The sequence below is a fragment of the Marmota marmota genome, unplaced genomic scaffold (genome assembly GCF_001458135.2).
Source record: "Marmota marmota marmota unplaced genomic scaffold, marMar, whole genome shotgun sequence".
NCBI lineage: Eukaryota > Metazoa > Chordata > Mammalia > Rodentia > Sciuridae > Marmota > Marmota marmota.
In genome coordinates, this window is record NW_025999990.1 from 29,441,021 (window position 1) to 29,465,279 (window position 24,259).

The following is a 24,259-nucleotide window of genomic DNA, read 5'->3' on the forward strand; positions in this document are numbered from 1 at the left end:
ATGGCATCATGGTTATTTATACACTAAAAGTGACATGCAGGAAACTATTCACTGGAACACATTATTTAGACCGTGGTTAACTAACCAATCAGGTTCAATGCAGGAATGGCTAAGGAAATCCAATATTATTTACTGATAATCATTTTAATGGTTCTGTAATATTCTATCTTGTGATAATGTGGAAAATGTTGATATATAGGCTGAATGAAAATATCAGGATATGAAACTGTAGTGTCTGATCACAACTGTATAAAAATACTCTCAAAAGTAAAAAGCTATGAGTTGACAAAGAATGTAAACATAGGACCTCTATTTTAAAAAGGAGAATAGAGATGAAATTTCAGTTTCCAAAAAGAACGAACATTATCATAATAAAAATGAGAATATTTCTATTCCTCAAATCCTGTGCTGACGACTTGGGTCAGCTTGGCTATAGCCCTTTGTTTATTTGGTGTCACATGTTGGGCATGTGCTCTGGGTCAGACACGCTGCCAGGTAGGTGGAGACTCGCCACACAGTTTCACCCCGCTGTCCTACCGTGTTAACACATCACTTTCGTGGACCTGGTTTCTGGGCATTTTTCTTTTCCCCTCTTTAAAAACCTAACATTCCACAGGTCCAGCAGATTAACTGCTTCTCCAAGTGAGCATTAATTTGATTTTTCATGAGGCCACGGAGAAGCCAGAACAATGAAAAGACCATAAAAAGGAGAGAAGGGAGGAGAAAAGCTCATAAGCAAAAAAAAAAAAAAAAGAAAAGAAAAAGAAAAAGGCAGAGAACAGAGCTGCCGTGAGGAAGGGAACGAGGAGCCGGAGCCTCCAGGGACGAGGCTGGGCTGCCTCCACTGTGCACCAACTCCAGCCTGGACAAGTGCCAGCTGTCTGGACGCTCAGTTTGTTGTCCCTCCCCAGCAGCTGAAACAATCCCCTCCGACCACAAGTGTTCATCCTGCAGAATGTTTTAACAGGATCGCGTTGCTAAAATTGCTTCAATGACGTTATGGAAATAAAACAAGCATAATGTGTTTTTCCCTCCTTTGGTTTTTCTAATGACTAAGCAATTAATTCAAATATGTTATCGTCTGCCCAAGTTTGCTTCTCAATTTCAGCCAAGTTAACTGGATCAGACAACTCCACTGTTCAGCGTTTTTACATATAAGTCCGGGAGGGTTCCTTTTCATGACTAACGGGTGGGTCTCTTACACAACCTATTCAACTGCAGTCAGCTACTGAGCAGTCAAATCTGTGGCCACACAGGCCTATGAAAAGCACAGCAAGTGAACATCAGAAAATTCAATAAGCACAATATTTATACAGTCTTGAAATTCTCATCAGATCAATTGTAAACTTTGCTCAGTTAAACCAACATCGTTCTTCATTTCACAAGGACGGAGCTGCATTTCAGGGTACAAGCATACACGACTGGGTAACTCATGTCCCTACTGCTCTCACTCCCCATGTCTGTACATAGTGGTGAAGACTGGAGACCATAGGAGAAAGGACCTGGGGCCTGGGTAAGCCCCATCAGAAGCAGAGACCATCACCAGAAAGTCCAGGATCACCGACGTGGTTTACACCCTGCCAGGAAAGATGAGGTTGCCAAAGTTATCTTTTCCTGGTCAAAGGAACAGCTCCTAAAGTGCACATAGGCACTGTTCTGATGAGCACCAGGAGTCATTTTTGATTCATTCCTTAAAACTGTGGATGATCACCACAATCCCAGGATTTGGGGAGGGTGGGGGTACCAGGGATTGAACTCAGGGGCACTTAATCACTAAGCCACATCCTCAACCCTTTTTACATTTTATTTAGAGACAATATCTTGCCAAGTTGCTTAGTGCCTTGCTAAGTTGCTGAGGCTGGCTTTGAACTCATGATCCTCCTGCTTCAGCCTCCCAAGCTGCTGGGATTGCAGGTGTGCATCACTGCACCTGGCCAATCCCAGGATTTTGAACTTGGAATAGACCAATAGATAACCAGTAGTTTTGAGGTATTTCAAACTCAAAGCAGTATGGAGCTTTGGAAAACTTGGAATGGAACCACCATTTAATCCAGCTATCCCTCTCCTCAGTCTATACCCAAAGGACTTAAAAACAGCTTACTACAGGGACACAGCCACATCAATGTTTATAGCAGCACAATTCACAATAGCTAAACTGTGAAACCAACCTAGATGCCCTTCGGTAGATGAATGGATTAGAAAATGTGGTATATATACACAATGAAATATTACTCAACAATAAAAGAGAATAAAATCATGGCATTTGCAGGTAAATGGATCGAGATGGAGAAGATAATGTTAAGTGAAGTTATCCAATCCCCCAAATACAAATGGCAAATGTTTTCTGATATAAGGTGACTGACTCATAGTAGGGAGGGGGAGTATGGGAGGAATAGACAAATTCTAGACAGGGCAGAGGGGTGGAAGGGGAAGGGAGGGGGCAGGGGCTTAGCAATGATGGTGGATTGTGATGGACATTATTATCCAAAGTACATGTATGAAGACATGGATTTGTGTGAACATACTTTATATACAATCAGATGAAAAATTGTGTTCTACATGTGTAATAAGAATTGTGATGCATTTCACTGTCCTGTATTTAAAAAATAAAAGCAATTAAAAAAAACTTACCTTATGAGAAGCAGGAGAAAAACTCTGCTGTAACCCCCAGAGGAATACAAAGCCACCATGGAAACAAGGGGAAATGGATTTTCAGATTCACTAGCTCCAGCGCTACTCTTCCTACTGTGGATCTGCTTGAGCCACCCCAAAGGACTTCCCCAACATTTGCTTTCCACTTTTAGAAAGAAGAAACCTCAAGTGGGTGGTGGCCAAATGGGCCACTGCCTTGTAGACTCCAGGAGGCCAAGCAGAGGTAGAACTTGGGAAAGCAACTAGTCCCACAGGAATTCTTAGAGTGAGACGATGGTGCTATATCTATCCAGGGACAAATTCAGAGCAAGGCTTCATGCCTGACCTCCATCTACCTGCCCACATACCTGAGCCCCTGGAGAGAGATGGCTATCACAGGGACACAGATGAGCTGGCTTGTTTGAATTGAAACATGAAGCCAGGCTACTTCTGATGGAAATTAGATATCATTTGACGGAGGACTGGTTCTGCCAATTAGGTATATATAGATGTTTTAGTAACTGAACGAGTGACATCTGAAGGTTTTGACAAAAATCAACCCATACCCCATAGACAAATTACACCCTTTACAACGATTGAAACTTATGATTAAAAATGGTTTAGACGGGCTACTTAAAACTTCAAGATTCAAAAATCTTTTAGATTATAGGTAAGCAAGTGACCACAGATTACTCCTCCTATTTATTAGATGGAAGGTCTGATAACCCTGGAGATTGGTCATTTTCATGGTGTGAAACAGCCACCCTCCAGGTTCAGGTTTTATAAGGCTTCGTTTAAAATGAGGTACAGCTTCTTGCCAGGCACCCAGGCTCAGGGCCCCCCAAATACAGGCCTCTGTTGAAAGTTCTGATAAGGATCTGCCCAAAGACCCCTGGCAGAGGTATGGCAAGCCCAGAGCAGACAGCAACAGATTGCTAGAGACAGCCAGTGATTCAAGGCTCAGGTGAGGACCCAGTTGTGGAACAGGCTGTCTGTTCTCCCACTCGCTAGCTGAGTGACTCGGGTTAAACTGCTAAGCCTCTCTATGCCCCAGTTTCCTCTCCACAAATAAGGGCTCATCATAGAACCTACTTAAGAGTTAAGTGGTACTTGAAAGTACTAATTTCATGGAAAACACAGGGCCTGGCTTGTAATAAATGTTAATTATTATTATTCTAACGTGAGGTGGCCAATCAGAATGATCAACTATCGATTGCAGACAACTGTTTGAAATATACAATCCCATTGTTCCCCAGTTCTCTACCCCAGCAGAGAGCTCCTAATTCAGACAATAATGAAGAGCATTCATATGGCAAACATCAGTTAAACTTACCAGTCAGTGATTGGACTTGTGCATCTCCATCCCTATTGCCAGTAAGATTTCTTATTATATAACTTATTTAAATGATCATGGTTAAGTAGTGTAATTATATCAAGGCCCCATGAAGTGGCTCAAACTGTAATTGTGTGTCATCAACTAGCAATCTTTGAGACGAAAAACGCATATATTAGAAAACAGACAGCTACAGAATAGGGAAAGGAGGAAATAGTAAGACACCCACCTATTAGAAGAGAAAGACCGGAAGTTGTAAGGCTCCGAAGCAGTGTGTGTGTTCCAAGGAGAAGAGTCAGGGGAACTGCCGAAGGAAGGAAAACCCACTCACCAAGCTGTATGGAGGGGGAAGCACTTCCCCCTGCCTGCTGTTCAAAAGTTCTCCATGCTGATGGATGGGTGGGTGCGAGATAGATAGATTTTGACAGACTGTTTAAAAATCCATCGTTTGCAATTATATTAAACAAAAGATCTTTTTAGTTCAAACACATGACAGTTTTCCTTTGCATTTTATCTACAGTGATTTTATTTTTTGGTGGTTCAGCAAGTTGAACCTAGCTCCTGATACGTGCAAGGCACATACACACTATGTCACTGAGCTATACCCCCAGGTCCTCTGCCTCTTATATAAATACTTGTCACTGATCAGTCAGTGGTCAGGGATTTAGTTTAGGCTACATCTGTCCGCTCTGACTACACCCCACAAGCTGGGCAGAAGACATGTCACAGAATGCAATTAAGGTGCTGTGTTCTCCCCCAGGTTAACCTCAAAAGGGCCCCACACGGGCAAATCTACCTGTTCTTCTGCGGTTCTGCTTCCTTCTCCTTGGTGGGTAAGGGAGAATCCTCAAAGTCATAGGAGAAGAGGTGGAAGGGGCTGTGGGGCACGTAGGGCAGCTTGTCTGTGGTTGGCGACGCCTTCAGTGTGGTGGAGGGGGGCCGAGAAGCTGAGGCAGGATTGGGGGGTGGCAGGAGGGCAGGCCGGGTGGCCTCAGGCCCAGAGGATGCTCTGTGCAGGAGATTCCCTGCTGCTGTGCTGGTTGGGATCCGTTTTTCCTGTAAGGTGTCACTTGAGGTGTCTGGGAGCGCCGAACTCTGGGGAGCCGTACCCTTCTCAGTGGTGCCCTGCTCTAAGGCAGGACTGGTATCTCTGTTGGCCCGGCAGGAGAGGGCGGCAGGAGAGGGAGGCAGGAGAGGGAAGAAATTTGGGAAAAAAGAATCAAAGTTAGAGAGAGAGAGAGAAAGACATATGTAAAACCCACTCTGGTAGCCATTGACTCCAGTTCCAGCTGTGTTTCTTGAGCACAGGATCAACACCCATCACCAGAAGCTTCAGATTGTCTGTCACTCTTGGCCCCTGGATTGCCCAGTTGGTTGGCTGGGGGTTAGAGGTGCAGGGAAGCATCTCCCAGACCAAGTCTGGGCTCTGGGAGGGATTTGTGAGAATCTTGAAGGCTCTCCTGCATCACTCCCTGCTGCTTGTGTTGGCACCTGAATTTCCACAGTTTGAACTTCATCTATTTGTCTTGGTCAAATAGAGGATCTGTCCTCCTGCTAAAAAGCCCAACCTTGAAGTATCCAAAAGGCCTATCTATAACTGCTTTCAGAGCCTTTTTTTGAAACAGGTAGAGAGGAGAAAAAAAGAAACGCCCATGAGGAATGAGAGCCAAGGAGGTGGTGTAGGGATGAGGGGAGAGATTTCATGCACTGCACTCTCTAGTGCCTGTCACCAAGCCTTCAACATCTGGGCTTCTCCAGAAAGGCCCAGTTATAGACCACGGGTCCCACACACATAGACCCAAGTGGTAACTATGGGTGGTGGTGGATGCTTGTTCATTTGATTATGGTAATCAATATACAATGTATAGACACATCAAGTCATCATATGGTATGCCTTAAACATCCTCAATTAAAAAAAAATCTTCCTATCTTTGGGGACTGGCTTTGGTAACTTGAATACTTTAACACATACCTTTACCACCTGAGAAATGGGGTTAGAGTCCACAATTTTCAAAACCAGAGCCCTCTCCAGGAGAGCCTGACTCCCAGTCATGAGCTTTGAACTGTTTCCTTTCCTACCTCCAGTTCAGAGATGCACCTGTCTAAAGGGGAAGTTTTCCTTGGGTTCATGGGAGGAGTTCACACTGCCATGCTATGGAGTGCATAGCACCATGGGAACACGGGCGTGAGCATGTAGTAAGTAGGATCCAGCAGGAAGACAGAGCAGGAGGGAGATCAGCCCTGCATAAGTGGCAATCTCTTCTGGCACTTTAAGTTTCCACTAAGTAGCAACATCTAGATCAAAGTTAATGCACACGTAGGTATTATCATGATTAAACTCCATGTTTAATGTGCACATTTTTATTTCCTAAAATTGAAAGGCCTAACTAGTCTCTGATGAAGGACGTGCTCCAGCATCACTTCAAGAACTAAGGTGAATAATCATCTACCTGCGAAGACAACAATCCTAGGCGAAGGCAGCACATCATCACTAGGGATGTCTCTGAAGTTTGCCCTTTTCAGCAAGATTATTCTAGCCAGTCTACAGGTCCTGAACCATGTGAATATCTGCTTGTCTTTGGATGAGACTAAACACTCACTCTTAAGCACACTTGGAGTCATACTAGTCTATTTATAAGAGTCTACATACTTTCCTGTGACTCATTTTCAAAGTAAAGTGTACTGTCAACCAAACTTCCTTCCCAGAGGACCCATAACTAACCTGGTACATCAGCATGGGCCATGGGCTGTTTCCTGCTGACCCTCCTCCCCTCTAATGTGTGTGACTAATTTTCTATCATTTCTTTCTTCTGTCCACATCCTGCTAGGTTTTTTGCAGATATTTCAAAGGGGGAGGGGAGGCACTCATTAGTTTCTCGGTTTGGAGGGGAGTCAGTGATGCTGGGAAATGGTAGAAAACTCAGAGACAAAGACTTACACATGCAGACAGCCCAGCAGATGAGGGACCCCATGAACATTGAGGTTGACAAGAGAAATATTTTGCTCTAATTCATCTAAGATCCTTTTGATTTTGCTCATTTGTAGAAAAAAATGTTAATTTGCAATGGCAACCAACTAAATGAAGGAAGCCATTCGATTTCAGAATTTTTGAATACTGGAAAATGACATTATCCTTTTTTTAAATAAAAAAATTTTTTTGAGAAAATGGATACAAGTTTTTAAAACATTACAAGGTACCTGAAGACAGAAAAAAAAAAGCACTTTACTGAGGTGAACAGAGGACAGCAAACTCACCCCAAGGTCTGCACAACTATGTTAGTGATTCTGGGCATAAAAAATACCAGAGTGAAAAATATTCCTGTCTGGTTGGATAAAAAAATCATACGTGAATCATTAACACAGTACTCATCCACACACATTATCTAACATTGTATTAGCAAAATCAGGAGGAGGAAGGAAACACACATCTTACATGCTAACAGACCTAAAATCTTAAAGATGGGTCTTTTCAGTCATTGTCAATCTGGTTGAACTAAAGCACTTAGGGAGGGAAGAATAGGAGAAAACCAATTGCATAATTTTTCCATGAATTATGGAAGGCAGGAGTTGAATTACAAAGTGCTATTCTCAAATGAAAATGTGCTCAATTATTTCCACAAGATTAGTCATTCTGTGGTTCCGTGCACAGGGTAAGTGCAGGGGAGGAGATTACTAAAAGGGGTGGCAGCAAACTGTCGTTAAGGAGGAGACTTAGGTGTTCAGTGTGAGCCTGGGAGGGTTCAACCCTTGGTACCTGTCCTTGCCCTGGCACTGGGCATCGTCCTCTCTCTCCTCCTCTGAATTGGGTTCCGTGACTGGTTCCTCCTCCTCATCCCTGAGACAATGCCAGGGAAAGAGAAAGGCACACAGAGACAAGATGGAAAAAGCAAGATGAGCATTACAGACAGAGATGAGACAAAGCAGCAGGTCCAGCTGGCCGAAATGAAAAGGAGCGTTCTCGATCTGTTAGGAGAGTGAGTTCTGAGACGAGGAACGTTACTTGTGGGGAAGAGACACCATAACCCAGAAGAGGTCAAATTTCTTGGTCAAGTTGACCGGATCCCACTACCTTGCACAACATCCTGCCCGCCGCTACCCCCACCATGGGACTCTGAGCCTCCTATGTGGTTTCCCCTTCATATAGAATCATCATGTTCTTGGTGATGACCAGTTCCTCACATTTTTATCATATCCCTCTTGGTTAGAAACCATCCAGGAGCAGGTCAATCTGGCATTGACTAACCCTGTGGCGGACATACAGCTTTGGATGGCCTCTCCTCATTCTCAATGTGGGGTTCCAGGGAAGCCGATCCACCTGCTCTTCGAGGGAGGGTACACATATTAGGTGAAGTTTCTCCTGGTGCTTTCAGGAATAACTCACACCACCCTGAGTCTGGAGCTGCCTGAACCTTCTGATGGGAGAAGGTGGCCTATACAAAAGCCCATTAAAGAAAAGCAAGGCTGAAAAGGGAAGAGGAGAATGTAGCTCTGCTATAGCCTTTCACAGATAAACTATCTTAAGCAAAAAAAAAAAAAAGAAGAATTTAAGTTAGGTTTTATCCTTGCAGCTAAATGTGTATAAACTAAAGATTCTGATAGCTGTGTCATTACCCTCCTTCAGTCTCAGCCCAGACAACATCTGACTTACATGGCTGTCCTTGGAGAATACCTGAGCAATGCCCTGCCGGGCTTCTCAATCCCTTGCCTTCCTGAACTGCAGGGATCTTTGCCTTTTCTCATATCAGCCCTTTAAACTTTGGATCTCAACATACAGAACTAGTCCACCAGGATATTCGGCCATCCTCCTCCCCAACCACAGCCGCCACCCACCCAAATCCTTCACCTGCATAGAATACCTGTCTCTTCTATCTGCCTACCATCATCTTCCTGCCTTCAGGCATCACTTTATCAAGATGTTCAACCCCTCTGCACCATTCTCCTTCAGCTCTGTTTTTATCTCCTTTTACTGAAGTATAAAATATGTACACAAATCACTGAGCTTTCACAAAATTCCCTCTTCTAATCAGCACCCCCTTCACAGCCCCTTCCATTCCCCCAACTTGTATCAAAGAGCATGAGTTATTTGCTTGGTTTTCTTATCTAAAAGGAATCATACTGTGTGTAGTTTCATTTGTTCAACATCTTACTTGTAGGATTCATCTATATGGTTGTGTGTATTTAAATACCAGGCATTCTCATTAATACATAGAACGATCCTATGTATTAGTGAATATAGGACAGTTTAGTTATCCTGAATATACCACAGTTTTGTTATCCATGCCACTGCAGATGATATTTGGGTACTTTTCAGTTTTGTTATTTTAAATAATGCCTATTATGAACATTGTAACGCATGACTTCTAATGAACATGTGAATTTATTGCTGTGCTGAATACATCCAAAGACAGGATTTGGGGGTCATAAGATATGCTCGAGTTCATCTTTATTATTTTTTAAGTGATAAGGCTAATTTACACTTTCATATATATGAGTATTCTGGTTTTCCACATCCTTACTAAGATTTAATATTTTGTTTATTTTAGCCATCTGAACTGTGCTGTTTTCTTGTGGTTTTAGTTTGCTTTCTCAGATGACTAATGAATTTGGGCACATAGTCATACTTTTAATGTCCATTTGGGTATCTCCTTTTTTGAAGTATCTTGCCTATTTTTTCAAAACTAGATTGACTTTTCTTTTACACTTGAAGTTTTTACATAATTTGAATATAAGCCCTCTGGCATTTATATATGTTACAAACATCTTTTCCCTGTGTTGCCTTTGTGATTGCTTCATGATGTCCTTTTAAATGAGTAGAAGTTATTAATCTTAACAAGGTCCTATTATTTATCAGTGCTTTTGTGCACTGTGTTCTAAATTTTTTTATTCTACAAAAAAACAGCATACTCTAGTGATACATGCATATCAATGTTTATAGCAGTGCAATTCATAATAGCCAAGTTATGGAACCAGCCCAGGTGCCCGTCAATAGAAAATGTGGCATATGTACACAATGGAATTCTACTCAGCCATAAAGAATGAAATTATGTCATTTGCTGGTAAATGGATGAAATGGAGAACATTATGCTAACTGAAATAAGTCAAAGTCAAGTCTCAGACTCAAAGTCAAGGGTCCAATGTTCTCTGGTATGCAGAAGTTAGAGAAAGGAATTTTTTTTTTTTTTTTTTTTTTTTTAAGGTGAGGATCCCAAACAGTGGCATAGAGGAAAGGAATTGAAGGTAAGAAGGGATAGAAAAGGGGAAGAACAGAGGAGAGAAACACATTTTTCTAAGTACATGTATGAGTATATTACAGTGAATTCTACCTTTATGTGTATCTATAGAGCACCAAGATAAAGGAAGGAAGGAGGGAAGACCAGTAGAGAAGAGGAAGGGGAGTATGGTTGGGGAGTATGGTTAGGGAGGAGGGGAGGAAAAGTGGTAGTAGTAGAGATTAAAGTGGAGCAAATTACATTACGTACAGATATGAACACATCAAAATGAACCTCACTACTATGTATAACTATCATACTAATAAAAACTGACATTTATTCTTGCTTATATCAAGGTTCTAAAGATATTCTGTCCAATACTTTTCTATGTATTTATCAATATGATCTTCCCCCTTTTTCTAAGATGTAAGAAATTACAACTGCATTTTTTAAAAATATTAAACCAAACCTGTGTACACCAGGACAAACCCCACTTCATTGGAATCTATTATCCTCTCTGTGAGGTTGGGTTCTGAGCTGTAATCCCCATTCCTTAAAATGTGTAAAGTTTTGAAATCAGTCACACAGGCTTCAATACAGAGGCTGGTAGGGGGACCAGCTGCGGAAACGAAGAGGAAGGGATGGACCTGGAACAGGATTAAAACAGATGATTCAGTTGAACCTGGTGACCAATTAGATGTGGCAGAAAGGAAGAGGGAAGCCCTGACAAAATCTCATGGCCATGTCTCAGGAACCTGGCTGGCAGGACCTCCATCGGAAGCAAGGAGACCAGCTGAACAATGAGGGTGGCATGCCTCCTGTAATGTCAGAGCCCTAACTATACATCTCATCTGTTGTTCCAAAAAATGGCACAGCATGCCCTCACAGCCGCCCCTTACCAGCCACAGTCCTTGTCTCCTCCATTTCAATAGCACCAACCTCAAACTGTCCTCACCACCTCTAGCCTGAAGCCACCTTCCCTTAGCTTCATCAGGCATTCGCAGATGTTATTACTTCCCGTCTACCCAGAAAGCACTTGACCTTGCCAACTCCATGGGCCTCTCCTCTTTAAAACACTGTACCCCACCCTCCAAAATGACTTAATTCCATTTACTAACCCAGGTGTGGTTGGAGAAGTTCTCAGCCAGGTTGCTTGGTTTGCTCTCCAGCCCACCACTTCCCAGCTGCACCCATGTGGGGTAGATCAGTACCGGACTCCTGAGAGGACTGCACTAATATGCAAAAGACTTGGCTCACAGTAAGCATATCAGCTTGTCTTAGCTGTTAACTAGGATCATCTTTGTCTCATCTTCAGGCCCTGAGGACAAATCTAACCTCCCCCACCAACACCACTCAGCTTCATGGCCCCAAGACAGAAGGCACAGTCCTCTGTGAGCCTTTCGCACCATGGACAGCAACACTTTCCCTTTTGTGACCTCCACTTATGTTACCCGTTTTTCCCATTCTTCACCCTCCTATATAGCTACCTTGACCTACATCATAAGCTCTTTGGGATCCATATTCTCAACTCCTATGATAAATAGCAAGGTTACATCATACACTTGTCACATGACTATCACTAGCGACCGGCCAGGACTAGTGGCTGGGAAACCTTCCCTTGGGATCCTTTTTATTGAAAGCAATTCAAGATTTGAGGCAACTCAAAGGCACAGAGTTTCCAAAGTTAATTTAACTTTCTAAAATTTGGGTCTCAGGTTAATGTCATGTCTCAGGCTTCAAAAACACAAGCATGATATAAAACACATCATGATCTAAAAGTGGCGCTGCTATACCCAAAGGTAGCAGTTCTGAACCAGGTCAATTCTGTGTCCCCTACCTGTCCCCACTCCAATCCTCCATGGGATATTCATTAATGCCTAGGGACATTTTTAGTTGTCACCTCTGGGTGGAAGGGAGCTACCGACTAGTGGTAGAAGACAAGGCAGAAACACCCTACCATGCACAGGACAGTCCCACAGCAGAGGATTATTGGGTGCAAAATGTCAACAGTGCCAAGGTTGAGAAACCTTCCCTTGGGATCCTGAAGTGCATGTAGAGTCTAAGAATGTTCTCAGTGGTGCTACTTGGAATTGTCAAAAGCTGAAAATGACCCAAATGCCCATCAATGGAAAAAATGAAAGAATGTGATCTACTCCAGGTGGTAAAAAATGGATGACGGCTTCCTATGACGATGCATATGACCAAAAAAAAAAAAAAAAAATATGGAGGAAAAGGCCAAACGAACACACAAGGCACTTTTTTTTTAAAAGTTAAAAAATGCAGAGTTGTATAATACGTTATTTACATAGATCTACATAAGATAATGCTAATAAATAAAAACATGAGTCTACAATAAACATATTTAGGAATGTTGGTACCAGGCCTAGGGATGGGAGAGTGAGCAGAAAGAGATAAATTTGGGGTAATGCTGTAGTTTTTAATTAGGTCAGAGTCTGATATTCTTTATATTAATATTCTGTAGAATTAATCCAAATCCATATAATTAGGATGTTTTTAAAAGTAAGTCATTAGTTACACATGACAGTACAAAAAAAAAAATAAAGAAGAAAAAAAAAGTCATGCCAGGCAAGGTGGTGTACTCTTGTAATCCAAGCAGCCTGGGAGGTTGCAGCAGAAGGATCACAAGTTCAAAGCCAGCCTCAGCATCTGAACAAGGCCCTAAGTGACTCAGTGAGACCCCGTCTCTAAATAAAATACAAAATAGGTCTGGAAAGTGGCTCAGTGCTCAAGCATTCCTGGGTTCAAACCCCAGTACTAGAAATGATGATTGAACCCAGGGGTGCTTAACCACTGAGGTACATCCCCAGCCCTTTAAAAAAATATTTAGAGACAGGGTCTCACTGAGTTGCTAAGGGCAACTATTAGTAGTAGTTAAAAAACATTTTACACACACACAGACACACACACACGTCAAGAAGTAAAATTTCTGAAAAAGCAAAGCAGTCCATGAGGCAGGGTCTCTACCTTCCCTTAATCAACAAATGTTTTATTGAACCTTATATGAAACATTAGCGTATAGTGGTTAAGAAAGAATCCTACCCTTGGTGTTATAGGCCCATGAGAAAGACACACACATAATTATCCCAGAAAGAATTTATCCTGGAAAATGCAAGTGTCCTGAAAGACATTCACAGTTCTATTAGAGCAAATTTAGGAGGCCAAAGATGAGTGGATATTTCAAATACCCCATTTAGTTCTGTAAAATGTACACAGCTTATATCATAATTAGATGAAAAAAAATATTTCACAAACATTTTGCTAAATCTGTGACAAAGTGCCTCTAAGGCTCAGTTTGCACATACTTAAAACTGCAGATTCCACATAGCCTCTCAGTGTCTCACATGTTAACTTTAAGGCTGTTTCTAGATTACCCAGGACCCAAGATCAGTTTCACAATTTCCAATTGGTGATCATGATCAGTTGTGACAAATATCTGAAGCAGTAATTTCATTTAGAAATAGTTTTGTATCCACCAAATTAAATAAAATATCCCTGAAAAGATTTGTACCAGCCAAGTGAATTAAAAGACATCTAACAAAGCCCAGCTGTTGCTGGATGTTTCCATGGTGAAAACCCAAAGTCAGACAGGAAGGTATTTATTGTCCCTGTAGCATGCAGTTTGGGAGTATAAAGAACAGCCCATGGATCCTGACATATACCCCAAAAGCTGGACCATTGGCCAGCACCTCAATGCACAAGCCTTTATTTTGCTATTTTTTGTTTTATAATCAAACATGAATGGACCCATCATGCTATTACTGCTAAAGCATGGAGTAGTTTAATACAGTGGAATTTACATCTGCAGAATGTAAACATCAATAGGAAAAACACAATTAGTAGCTGGGATTGCAGATTTGAGTGTAAAACAAATTAATCCAGTGATAGCTAGAGATTAAGAGGCCTCTTCCTACTTTTGCACATAAATTTGATTTTAATAAAATATTTTAAAAACTTGGTTCTCAGTCACAGTTATTAGTTGCTTTAAATGTCCCTGAGAGGTCTGAGAAAGAAATGAAACTAGGATAAAGGTAGACTGCAAATCTATGTGAAATCATAGAAACAGTGGGGACACAGTATAGTTCCAGGCTGAGACTGAGGAAAGAAAGCATCTAGAGGACCTGCCTCAGGTCTGGCTTGAATCTGTCTCAAGACCTGGGTCAACCTAGAGGTTCTTGTATCTTACCTGTAATATAAAGTATAACAGCAGAACAGGAGCCTCCAGTTCTGAAGGGTTGTTGTAGGTGAAGAAAGGAAACTGTGTGAACATTAGATTTCCTCTCCTACTTCTGGAAGTTGTATAGTTATTGATCTGTGTTTTCCAATCAACTTTTTTTAAAAAATGCAAATAGAAGTTGAACTTCCCTTATCTAAAAATGTAAAATCTACATGCTCTAAAGTCCAAAATTTGAGCGTCCACATGACATCCCAAGCGGAAAATTCTACACCTAACCTCATGTAATAAGTCTCAGTCAAAACACAGGTGCACTAATATTGAATAAAATGATCTTCGTGCAAGAAAGGCATGTACAAAACAACATAAGTGAACTTCTTGTTGAGACTTGGGTCTCATTCCCAAGATATCTCCTTAAGTAAATTCCAAAATGTGGGGAAAAAAAAATTCAAAGTCCCAAACCCTTCTGTTTCCAAGAATTTTGGATAAGGGAGACACAGTCTGTAATGGCACTTCTCATACAATTTCTCCTTCTAGTGCTTTTCAGCAATGGGGAAGAGTATTTGTGAGTGTAAGTCTCTGAGAAATAAACGAGACATGATATTTCCGTATTTAAGCAGATATCAAATGTAACCACCAGGATGATGACAAACGTGTTCCAGAGTTTCAGTGTGTGGTAATCTTTTTAAATTCATGACTCAGTTTCATCCTGGAACTTCTAATTGCCTTTTCACATGCTTTGGACTTGAACTAACCACAATCCATTCTTAATATGGTAATCAAGTACAGATAATAGGACTCTATGGATAAACCCCAAACCTTGTATTTCAGCCAGGGTTCTCCCCAATAACCTCATTTTCCGTTTTCTACCCGCTTAAGTCATGCCCTTAAATTATCAACAGTAACCACACTGACTTGTTAGGGGGAGCATTTAGCTTTCTCCTTCATTGACCTTCATCTGGTGAGATGTCCATGAGGAATGAACTATATACAAACAAGATAACAGGAAGAAAAAAGAAAAGCAGCAAAGAGTCAAAATTATCTGCGAAGACGATCACCAAGGAACCAGACACATGTCACCTGTCCTTGGGGTGCCTTGTACACTCACATAGTCCCCACTGTGCCTTATACAGCTTTGAACTCATCCTAGAACAGGAGCGGGATATCCAACAATAAGGCCTACTGACTCTTTCTCTAACATATGCCTCAAACCCTCCATGTCTCTCTACAACCAGTAGCAACCTCCAGCCTGGTGATCTGCCCCCCACCCTGAGATAAATAATTTAAAAACATGAATTCTCAGGACAGTTTAGAAATTGCATGCCACTCTTCTAGGATGGGGTTTCAGCATGGGTTATTTTAGATATTCCACAGGGTTGAGAACCACTGACCTAGGCTAAGCTACCAATATTTCCCAGGGGTTTTGCATCAGTAGGTACCATCTGTGCCCACTTCCACTCTCATTACCTCCAATCTGTCCACCATCAGGCAGACGGGCATCTCTTCGAATGTGCAAAGCATCACATATCAAATAATCACCAGATTCCATGCTGGGGTTTCCAAAGCCCTGAATCATCGGCTCACTGTGCGACCACATCTTGTGTAGGCCCTCTCCCTCCACAGGACCAGCTTACCTCTCCAGACACCTGGTAGATGCCCAGGTACACCATACTGTCCTCTCCCTTTGCCACTGAACCTGGTATTCCCATCCTAGACGATTCTTCCCAGAATTCAGCCTAATGCCTGGAGAGGCTCCTGTACCAGTCCCATCCCACTACCCTCTTTTCCAAAGAATTATAGGAATTCATACTCCTTTTAATAAAGTGTATCACTGATAAAAGTGAAATACTCTGACCAGAGGCAACAATTGTTATAAAGTTGGTGAGTAAATATCTAAATTTTTTAAAAAATTGGAACATTTTACAATCCTTTTATATAGCGAATGATTTGGAAAAATATATTTCTGGTATTATGTTTCCTATAATACCTGGTTCATCCTTCCTATGGATATTTCATATTTAACTTATCTAGCCATTCTTCATCTCCTTGTTACTATAAGTGATGTTGTAATGATCATCTCTGCCCAGATACTTGTGCCCTTCTGAAAGTTCTCAAGAGACCATCCTTATATCCCTGTGCTATGATGTGGATTTGAAGTATCCCTCAGGCTCATGGTTAAAAGTTTGGTGTCCAATGTGGTAGTGTTCAGAGGTGGGGCTTTGGGGGAAGTGATGGATCATAAAGACTCTAACCCCATCAGTGGACTAATTCTGAATGGTCTATGGGGGAGGGTGGGGGAAGTTGGAGGTGGGAACTGTTTGAAGAGTAGGTTCTTGGGGATTTTATTTTGTCACCATCTCTTTCCTCTCTGCTTCCTGGCCATCTTCATCTGAGCAGCATTCCTTTGCCATGCCCTTCTTCCATGATGTTCTGCCTCAACTCAGGTCCAAAGCAACGGAGACAGCTACCATGGACTGAAACCATGAGCCAAAATAAATCTTTCCTCCAAGTTGTTCTTTTCAAGAGTCTTGTCACATCTATGAAAATCTGACACATCTTGTTACCCTCTACCACACAGCTCTTTGCTTACTTCAAAAGCCCTCTTCCAAGATTACTCGCTATAACATTCACTTGCACAAACTATCTTATTAAGCTGAGCTTTGTAAGGATCACCATTATATTTTCAGATCAAAGAATATGGTAGGCAAAAGAAAATAGAAACTGAGGAAATGAGTGAAAATGACTTCAACAGAATCCAGTCATTAAAAACACTCATAAAACGTCAATGGAAAGAAATCTGCAAAAATAAGGCTACTCTGAACTAACATACCCTGGATTGTTCTAATGGCTTATTTATTTACAGAGATGAGCTATCATAGATGTGGACCCAAGTCTACAAACACAAAGAAAAAAAATAAATGTAGGGGCTGGGGTTGTGGCTCAAGTGGTAGAGCACTCGCCTAGCATGCATAAGGCAGTGGGTTCGATCCTCAGCACCACATGAAGATAGTGTGTCCACCTAAAACTAAAAAAGAAAATAGAAAAATACAGGTCCAAGGCACTTCTTAATTTTCCTTTTCTCATTTTTGAGATCCAAATTATTGCCCTTTTATTTGGAAACAATTTTGTAAAGCTTACTATATGTACATATGTAGAAAAATACCTTTTCAAGTCCAGTAATTGTTCCACTTTGGAAGGCCTGGCCACAATGGGCAACCATGATCCCCTTCTCACCCATCCTGTCCTGTCCAAGGACCTCTGGGAGATAAATGCCAGAAGGCAGCCAGCCCTCACTGGCCACTTCCTCATAGGGGCCTTGTCTCTTGTCAATTTTTAATCTCATGTTTATGAAACCAGAACCACACAGCTGGGGGGGGAGAAACCTCAGGAATGAAAGTATTTCTCTGGGGCAATGTGGATACTGTAATAGAGTATTCCTGAAGTGTGGTACAATCGTCTCTGGATTCCTCACTGAGTCACCCTTTCTTTGGGATATTTGCTCCCTCAGGACAATAGAAGGCATTCAGGCTGCAGAAGCCCATCCCAAATGTGCCCAGGCTGCCTCCAGTTCAGGGAGCTTTCCGAGGGACAGGGTTTTCTGTTCCTTGCTTGGCTTTGTTCCCCAAGGACCTCTGGGGAAACAGGCTCTCCCTGGGAGGGATGCAGTCACCTGTTTACTCCACAAACTAAACCCCATGTTGGGTACCTTTATGCGAAGCAGTTTATATGGCTCACTTTTAGTCCTTATGGGAAACTTTGGGAGAGTAGCTACTATTTTACCACTATTTACATACTAGGAGCTGAGGCTCAAATCGTTTAAGAATTTTCACAGGCCGGGCATGGTGGCACATGCCTGTTATCTCAGGGGCTTGGGAGGCTGAGGCAGGAGGATCCCAAGTTCAAAGCCAGCCTCAGCAAAAGCAAGACGCTACGCAACTCAGTGAGGTCCCATCTCTAAATCAAATACAAAATAGGACTGGGGGTATGGCTCAGTGGTCAAGTACCCCTGTGTTTAATCCTGGTACCAAAAAAGAAAAAAGAAAAAGTCTTCCCAGGGTTACACAGCTAGTAAACCAGGATATCTGACTTTAGCATCATGCTCCTATCTGCTAGGCTCTTTCTGCCTATTTTAAAGTCTGTGGCTGGAAGAAAATACCTCTTCAATAACTGGGAGAAGCCAGAGTCTTTCCTGTATGCCAGGGTCATTCTGACCATATTCATGTGCACAGGGACTCTACCAGCTCCCAGCCCTTGCCTCTAATGCTTTCCCTGCCCCTCCTCACAACATCCCACATCCACTAGGAGGATGGATGAAATGGAGATTATAGGACATCATATCTGTACTATGATTATGGCCCATGTGAATTCTGAACAGTCTCTGAAACATGAAAATTACTTCATTTAGAGAAAGTATTTTTCAACATGAGCACAACATTCCTGTCATTACCATCAGCTCAATGAGACATGGAGTGACACAAGCTTGACCTTAGTCTAGCCAGGTCTTTCACTGGGCCAATCCTCAATTATCAAAGTCTAAAGGGCTCCCTTGCAAAACAATTCACCAGCATCATTGTGTCCAGTAAAGACTTTTTTTTGCTGTTGCACGGGGACTCTTCAACCTCCATTGCCAGGATTTTAGTCCCCTGTTTAATCATCACCAGCGTGGTGGTACCACCAGGCTCCCTCTGCAGACTTATCAAGCACGCACAACCTCATCCCTTTTGCCATGGCTGGATTCAATCAGCTCCACTGAGTGCTGCTTAGAAAGCCTTTGTTCAACTTTCAAAGGCATCCTGCCATATGCACGGACTCTGAGATGTGTCCTCTCAGTGGGACCAGCCGCATCCACACCTGCATGGATGGCCTGAGAAAAATCAAGCTCTGGAACAAAGGCCGTGAACATGCAGACTTCGAGATGGCAGGATGCACATTACAGGAGATATGGGATTTGGATGGATCAGAAGCAAGCAAGTATGGCACTAAAAGAAGTCAAAGATTCACCTAGAACATGAACCTGACCTTCTGTCCCAATTGTGTTCATCACTCTAAGTGAACAGTTTGAGTCCTCCTGAAACCTGGTGCCACAGGTGTTCACTCCTGCTTGAGCAGTACTCACATGGGAAGATAACCAATCTAAGGACTCCCTGACTTGGAAAGCAGGTGATGATTTCAATCTCAGCATGTCATGAGATGATGGTTCTACACCTCCTTTTCCAGGGATTTGTCATCTCCTCTGCTTACTTGCATTTTGACTGGGCCATGGCCTCAGCTTCACCTATTATCTATAGGCACTGAAATTTCAGAAGTGCCTTCCACCCGACTGGGGGAATTCCTGCTCATCTCACCCATAGGTACCTCAAACATTTTAACTTGCCCAAAGCTTCCCAAGTGTTCTTAAAGTCAACCCATGACCCTGGATTGCCTGGGAGTCAGCTCTGACTTCACCACATAATTCAGTCATTCTCCCACAAACCGTGTTCCCTGACTGCATCACCTCCCCCTGCTTTCTGTTACCCTGGATGCTGCTCCAACCCCTCCAGGTCTCCCCATTTGTGGCCTCCTCTTCCTCACCCCATGCTTCCAGCTCCACACTCTTGCTGAACACAACCCTCATCTCGCTTCTCCACATGAAAATCACCAGTAGCTGCTCAGTTTTAAGCATAAAAGTCTGCCAGTTTCTTTAGACTCTACATAGATCACCACCTTCAACTCTGCAAAATCCAAACCTTACAAAATCCACAATCTAGTCCGAGTGAATTTTCAAGTGCTCAGAAATCCTACTCCAGAAATCAGGAGCTTTGCAAAGTGACTTCTTCCTCATGTCTCTATGTCCATCTCTACTTGATGGAGGTCTCTCCCCTCTCCAGCTCACTCTCCCTCATCCCCTTGAGCCCACTTTGCTACTCATACTCAGGAATAGCTTTAGACATCCAGACGTCTCTGAATCACTGGCTGTGTTCCAGTCATACCTATTTCAGGAGGTCACAGCCCAGTCAGTGAATCCCGTTTATAACAGATCATTTACCATCAGATAAATCTTCCAAGTAGCTACTTGCAGCACATGGGACCAGTGGTTGTTAATCTGGTTGTTATGAAACCTTCTAGCGTGTTTATGCCAGTGCAGGAAATATTCTCTCCAGTTCATGTCCATATTTATTTAACAATTACCTTCTTTAATAGAACAATATCCGGGAAAGCTCCAGGGCATGGAGTGACTAACACCACTGAAAGGCATACTTGTGCCTTTACCCTCCTATCAACCTCTTAAAGAGGTATCCTCATCCTGAGTTTACACAGGAGACAGAGGTCAAGCCAGAAGGTCAAGGCTCTAACGGCAGGTTAGTTGTCATTAACAAGGAAGACTCACTCCAATGCTGCAGTTATTTCTCTAACATCATACCTGCTCCTGTGGTCAAACTGACCCCCAGGAGCTGGGAAAAAGCAGGTCACCTGAGTCAGTTTTTTTTTTTTTTTGGTAGGTTAGCATTATATAACACCTACTTGTCTCATGTAGGTTTTTTTCCTTGCACATTGATTGCTCATTGACAACTGCTACCAGAAAAGCCAGAGGGCTGCTCTTCTACCTTGCTGCAGACTCTGCAGGTAACATTGGCAACGAAACTCAATGGACAAGTATGAGAGACCTGACAGCAAGATGCTGCCTTAGAACTTAGTCATTTAAACACATCTCCCTTCCTGTCAAAAAAAAAAAAAAAAAAAACAGGAAGATGAGCTCACCCACCCAATGTGTTCCATAATTAGGTTCCCTCATTTGCCCACTGCTTTCCCTGGCTGGTGGAAAGGTGCCAATATTATTCCCTACTCCTGAAGGAACATAGTAGACTATATCCCTACATTCTCTCTGCCTTCCCCCCTCCCCCAGGCTCAACTCCAGGGCTTGGCTCCTCTCATCCCACCACCCACCATGCCATTAACTGGTGTGTATTAGCTGCGAGTCCCTGAAACACTAGGCCATTAACTGGTGTGTATTAGCTGTGAGTCCCTGAAACACTAGGATGGCTTAGTTCTCTGCTCCTCCTCAGCCTCCTATAATTGATAGTCAGCTGCAGTTTCCTCTCAACCAGGAGTTTGTGCTTTTTGCCTTCCTTCCTCTATTACCCAGGTAACGGCAGGTTAGTTGTTATTAACAAGGAAGGCTCACTCCAATGCTGCAGTTATTTCTGAACATACATTTTGAGAACACCTCTTCAGAAACTGATTTTCATGCCATTTTTAAAAAAAAGGCAATCAATTATTAATTCAGGAACAAAAAAAAAAAAAAAATCAATGAACAATACAGCCCATTAGGATTTCCCAGTTCAAGTAAACATTTGCTCTGAATGATTTTCTTGCTTTCCCAACAAATCTAATTCATCATTACAAGACCAAACAATATTGGGGCTGGGGATGTGGCTCAAGTGGTAGCGCGCTCGCCTGGCATGCGTGCGGCCCGGGTTCGATCCTCAGCACCACATACAAAACAAAGATGTTGTATCCGCCGATAACTAAAAAATAAATATAAAAAATAAAAAATTTAAAAAAAAAAAAAAAAAAAAAAAAAAAAGACCAAACAATATCACCACTGAACACATTGTACAGGACCAGAGAGTGGCTCCAGGGATGTTTGCTTTCGAGGGCAGGCTTTGGACCATGACTGCATAGGTCCCAAACCAGCAGTGTCACTTACTGCCTCTATGCTCTGGAGCCAGCTCCTTATTTCTCTGTGCCTCCACTTTGTCATCTGTAATGTAGAAAGGACACTAACTCCTCCTCCATGACTTTACAGTACATGTAAAATGGCCTAACACAGCAGCTGGCACGTGAGCCCTTCATCTGGGCTGGTTCCCACACGGCAGCTACCACTTCTCACCCTCTAGATACTCCAGGATGAAGAGCAAAGCATTTCCCCAGGACAACAGAGGTTACAGCTGGCAAGAGCAAACCTGACACCTCAAGGCCTCATAGGAAAAGACTAACACCATGGACACTCACACTGAGACATCATAAATTTCATTGATAGATATTTGAGCAACGGAGATAATATTGCCCAAAAGCTAATACTTAAAACAAAAAAATACTTACAGTGCACATTGTATCTGTAAATTTCCTTAAGAAAAAAAAAGAGTAGCCATCTATCAATTAAAACAGATAAGCCATGCAGGAGGCAAAGGAGCAGAGGATGGAAACAGGTAGTACGATGAACAGGAAATGTCAATAGCATTCCTTTATATGAAGCAATTAAAAATGTATAACCTTACTAGTTGTGATAAATACAAATTAAAAGTCATCACATTTAACTTAGGAATCTGAAAAACTCATAGCATCTAGTGCTGGTGATAGTGGAAAAATGGCCAATGATTGGCTGATGATATAGCAAAAACTGCTACAGCCTTTTTAAGGAACCATATGGTAATATCAATATTTAAAATACAAATACTCTTTGATCTAGAATTCCACTTGTAAGAATTCATTCTAAAAAGGTGAAAATGCTGGTAAGTATACATAAACATGTGTATGTTCATTACAGCAAGTTTGGTGCCAGAAAAGAACTGGGAATTGGGCCAGAGTGAAATGAGTTATGGCATCATGATATATCTGTGCAGTGGGATACTAAGCCATGATTTTTACATGTACTTATATGAAAAACTCTAGAAGTAACAAACACGGTGACGTGTATATTTACTAATGATTTCCTCATTGCCAACTCCTCAGTCTGTCTTATTTCTACAGAATCAGAAAGATGGGCAATCAAGAATGTTGAGGGAGTGGACTTTGGAGTCAGACCCACTCAACTCTAAAACCAGCTCCTCCATACATGAGCTGTGGGACCTCAGGGGGGTTACTTCAAACTCCTGGCATTTCAGCTTCCCCTCCTTTCACATGGCAATGACAGAACCTAGGCCATGAGTTACTGGAGAAAATGGAGTCAGCGTACCTGAAGTTCTTAGCATAATGTCTGACAAGTTCTCAATAAAGGCTGGAGGTTGTTGCAGCTGTTATGACTGCAGAGTTGCTATTTATTTGGGACAAACTGTGAGGCAATGGCCATATGTAAGTTGACACATGGCTGCTGAGGAACAGGGCTCTGGCCTCCTCTCCTCTACTTCAACATTTCCACCTTCTGTCCAACACTACAGGAATCCCAAATGTTTCCCTGGGAGCACTTGTGAAGAACAGTGTTCCTCTGCTCCTTAGGAGCCACGGCCTCTTCTTGAGCCCAAGAATGGCCTGAGATGCTGGCAACCTCTCTCTGCCCCACACGAGCTCTCTGCTAAGCTCCTCCTCTTCCCCTTGCAGCTTGGGTGGTGAGCTGTTCCCTGGTCAGCACACCTCTTGGCCCTGGCCTCTCCTGGATTCCCTTCTCCAGGATCAGCTGAGGCCCAGCCGCATCTTCTCTTTGCTGCCCAAGGGTCAGATATGCCTGCAGGTCAAACTTCTGGGTTCCTGACTGGGAGCTCAAGGGCTCGGTCTGTGGCCTGATTAAGGTGCAGTATATGAGAATGAGCACTTCTGTGCCACATATATCAGGTTACTTTTGCTTATCTTTATCCCTAGTCTAACTCACATAGGGAAATCAGCAATTCTCATACTGAACTCTCACTTCTTGACCACCACTTGACAAATCTCAGCAGCCAAGAGGAAAGCTGTCCATGGCTCTCCTCAATGCCCCTTCCTCAATTCCAGACATCTCTGATCAGACTGGCCCGTGTCCTTTCTTCTCCGAACAGGTTTGTGGAACTTGGCTGTAGACTATCACACCTCTATTATATAATCAGGTCTCTGTCCTGACAGCTTGTTTTATGCCAGTGTCACATTCCATGATGTCAATTATTTTGTAATGTGATATATGTGGAGCCATCAGAACTGGCTATGTTTGAGATTTAGTCAAGCCTC

The 24,259-nt window shown here is 42.5% G+C and overlaps 1 protein-coding gene across 1 annotated transcript in view; it reads right to left on the reverse strand.

Moving 5' to 3' along the window:
• The window catches only part of Fhod3 (formin homology 2 domain containing 3), a 389,221-nt gene that overhangs the window by 112,810 nt on the left and 252,152 nt on the right, over positions 1–24,259 (reverse strand). The window contains exons 10-12 of the mRNA XM_048806588.1: positions 7,719–7,799; positions 4,761–5,114; positions 4,188–4,268 (exon numbers count right to left, since the gene is read on the reverse strand). Coding sequence (XP_048662545.1) covers positions 4,188–4,268; positions 4,761–5,114; positions 7,719–7,799 — 516 coding nt within the window. The remainder of the gene's footprint in view (positions 1–4,187; positions 4,269–4,760; positions 5,115–7,718; positions 7,800–24,259) is intronic.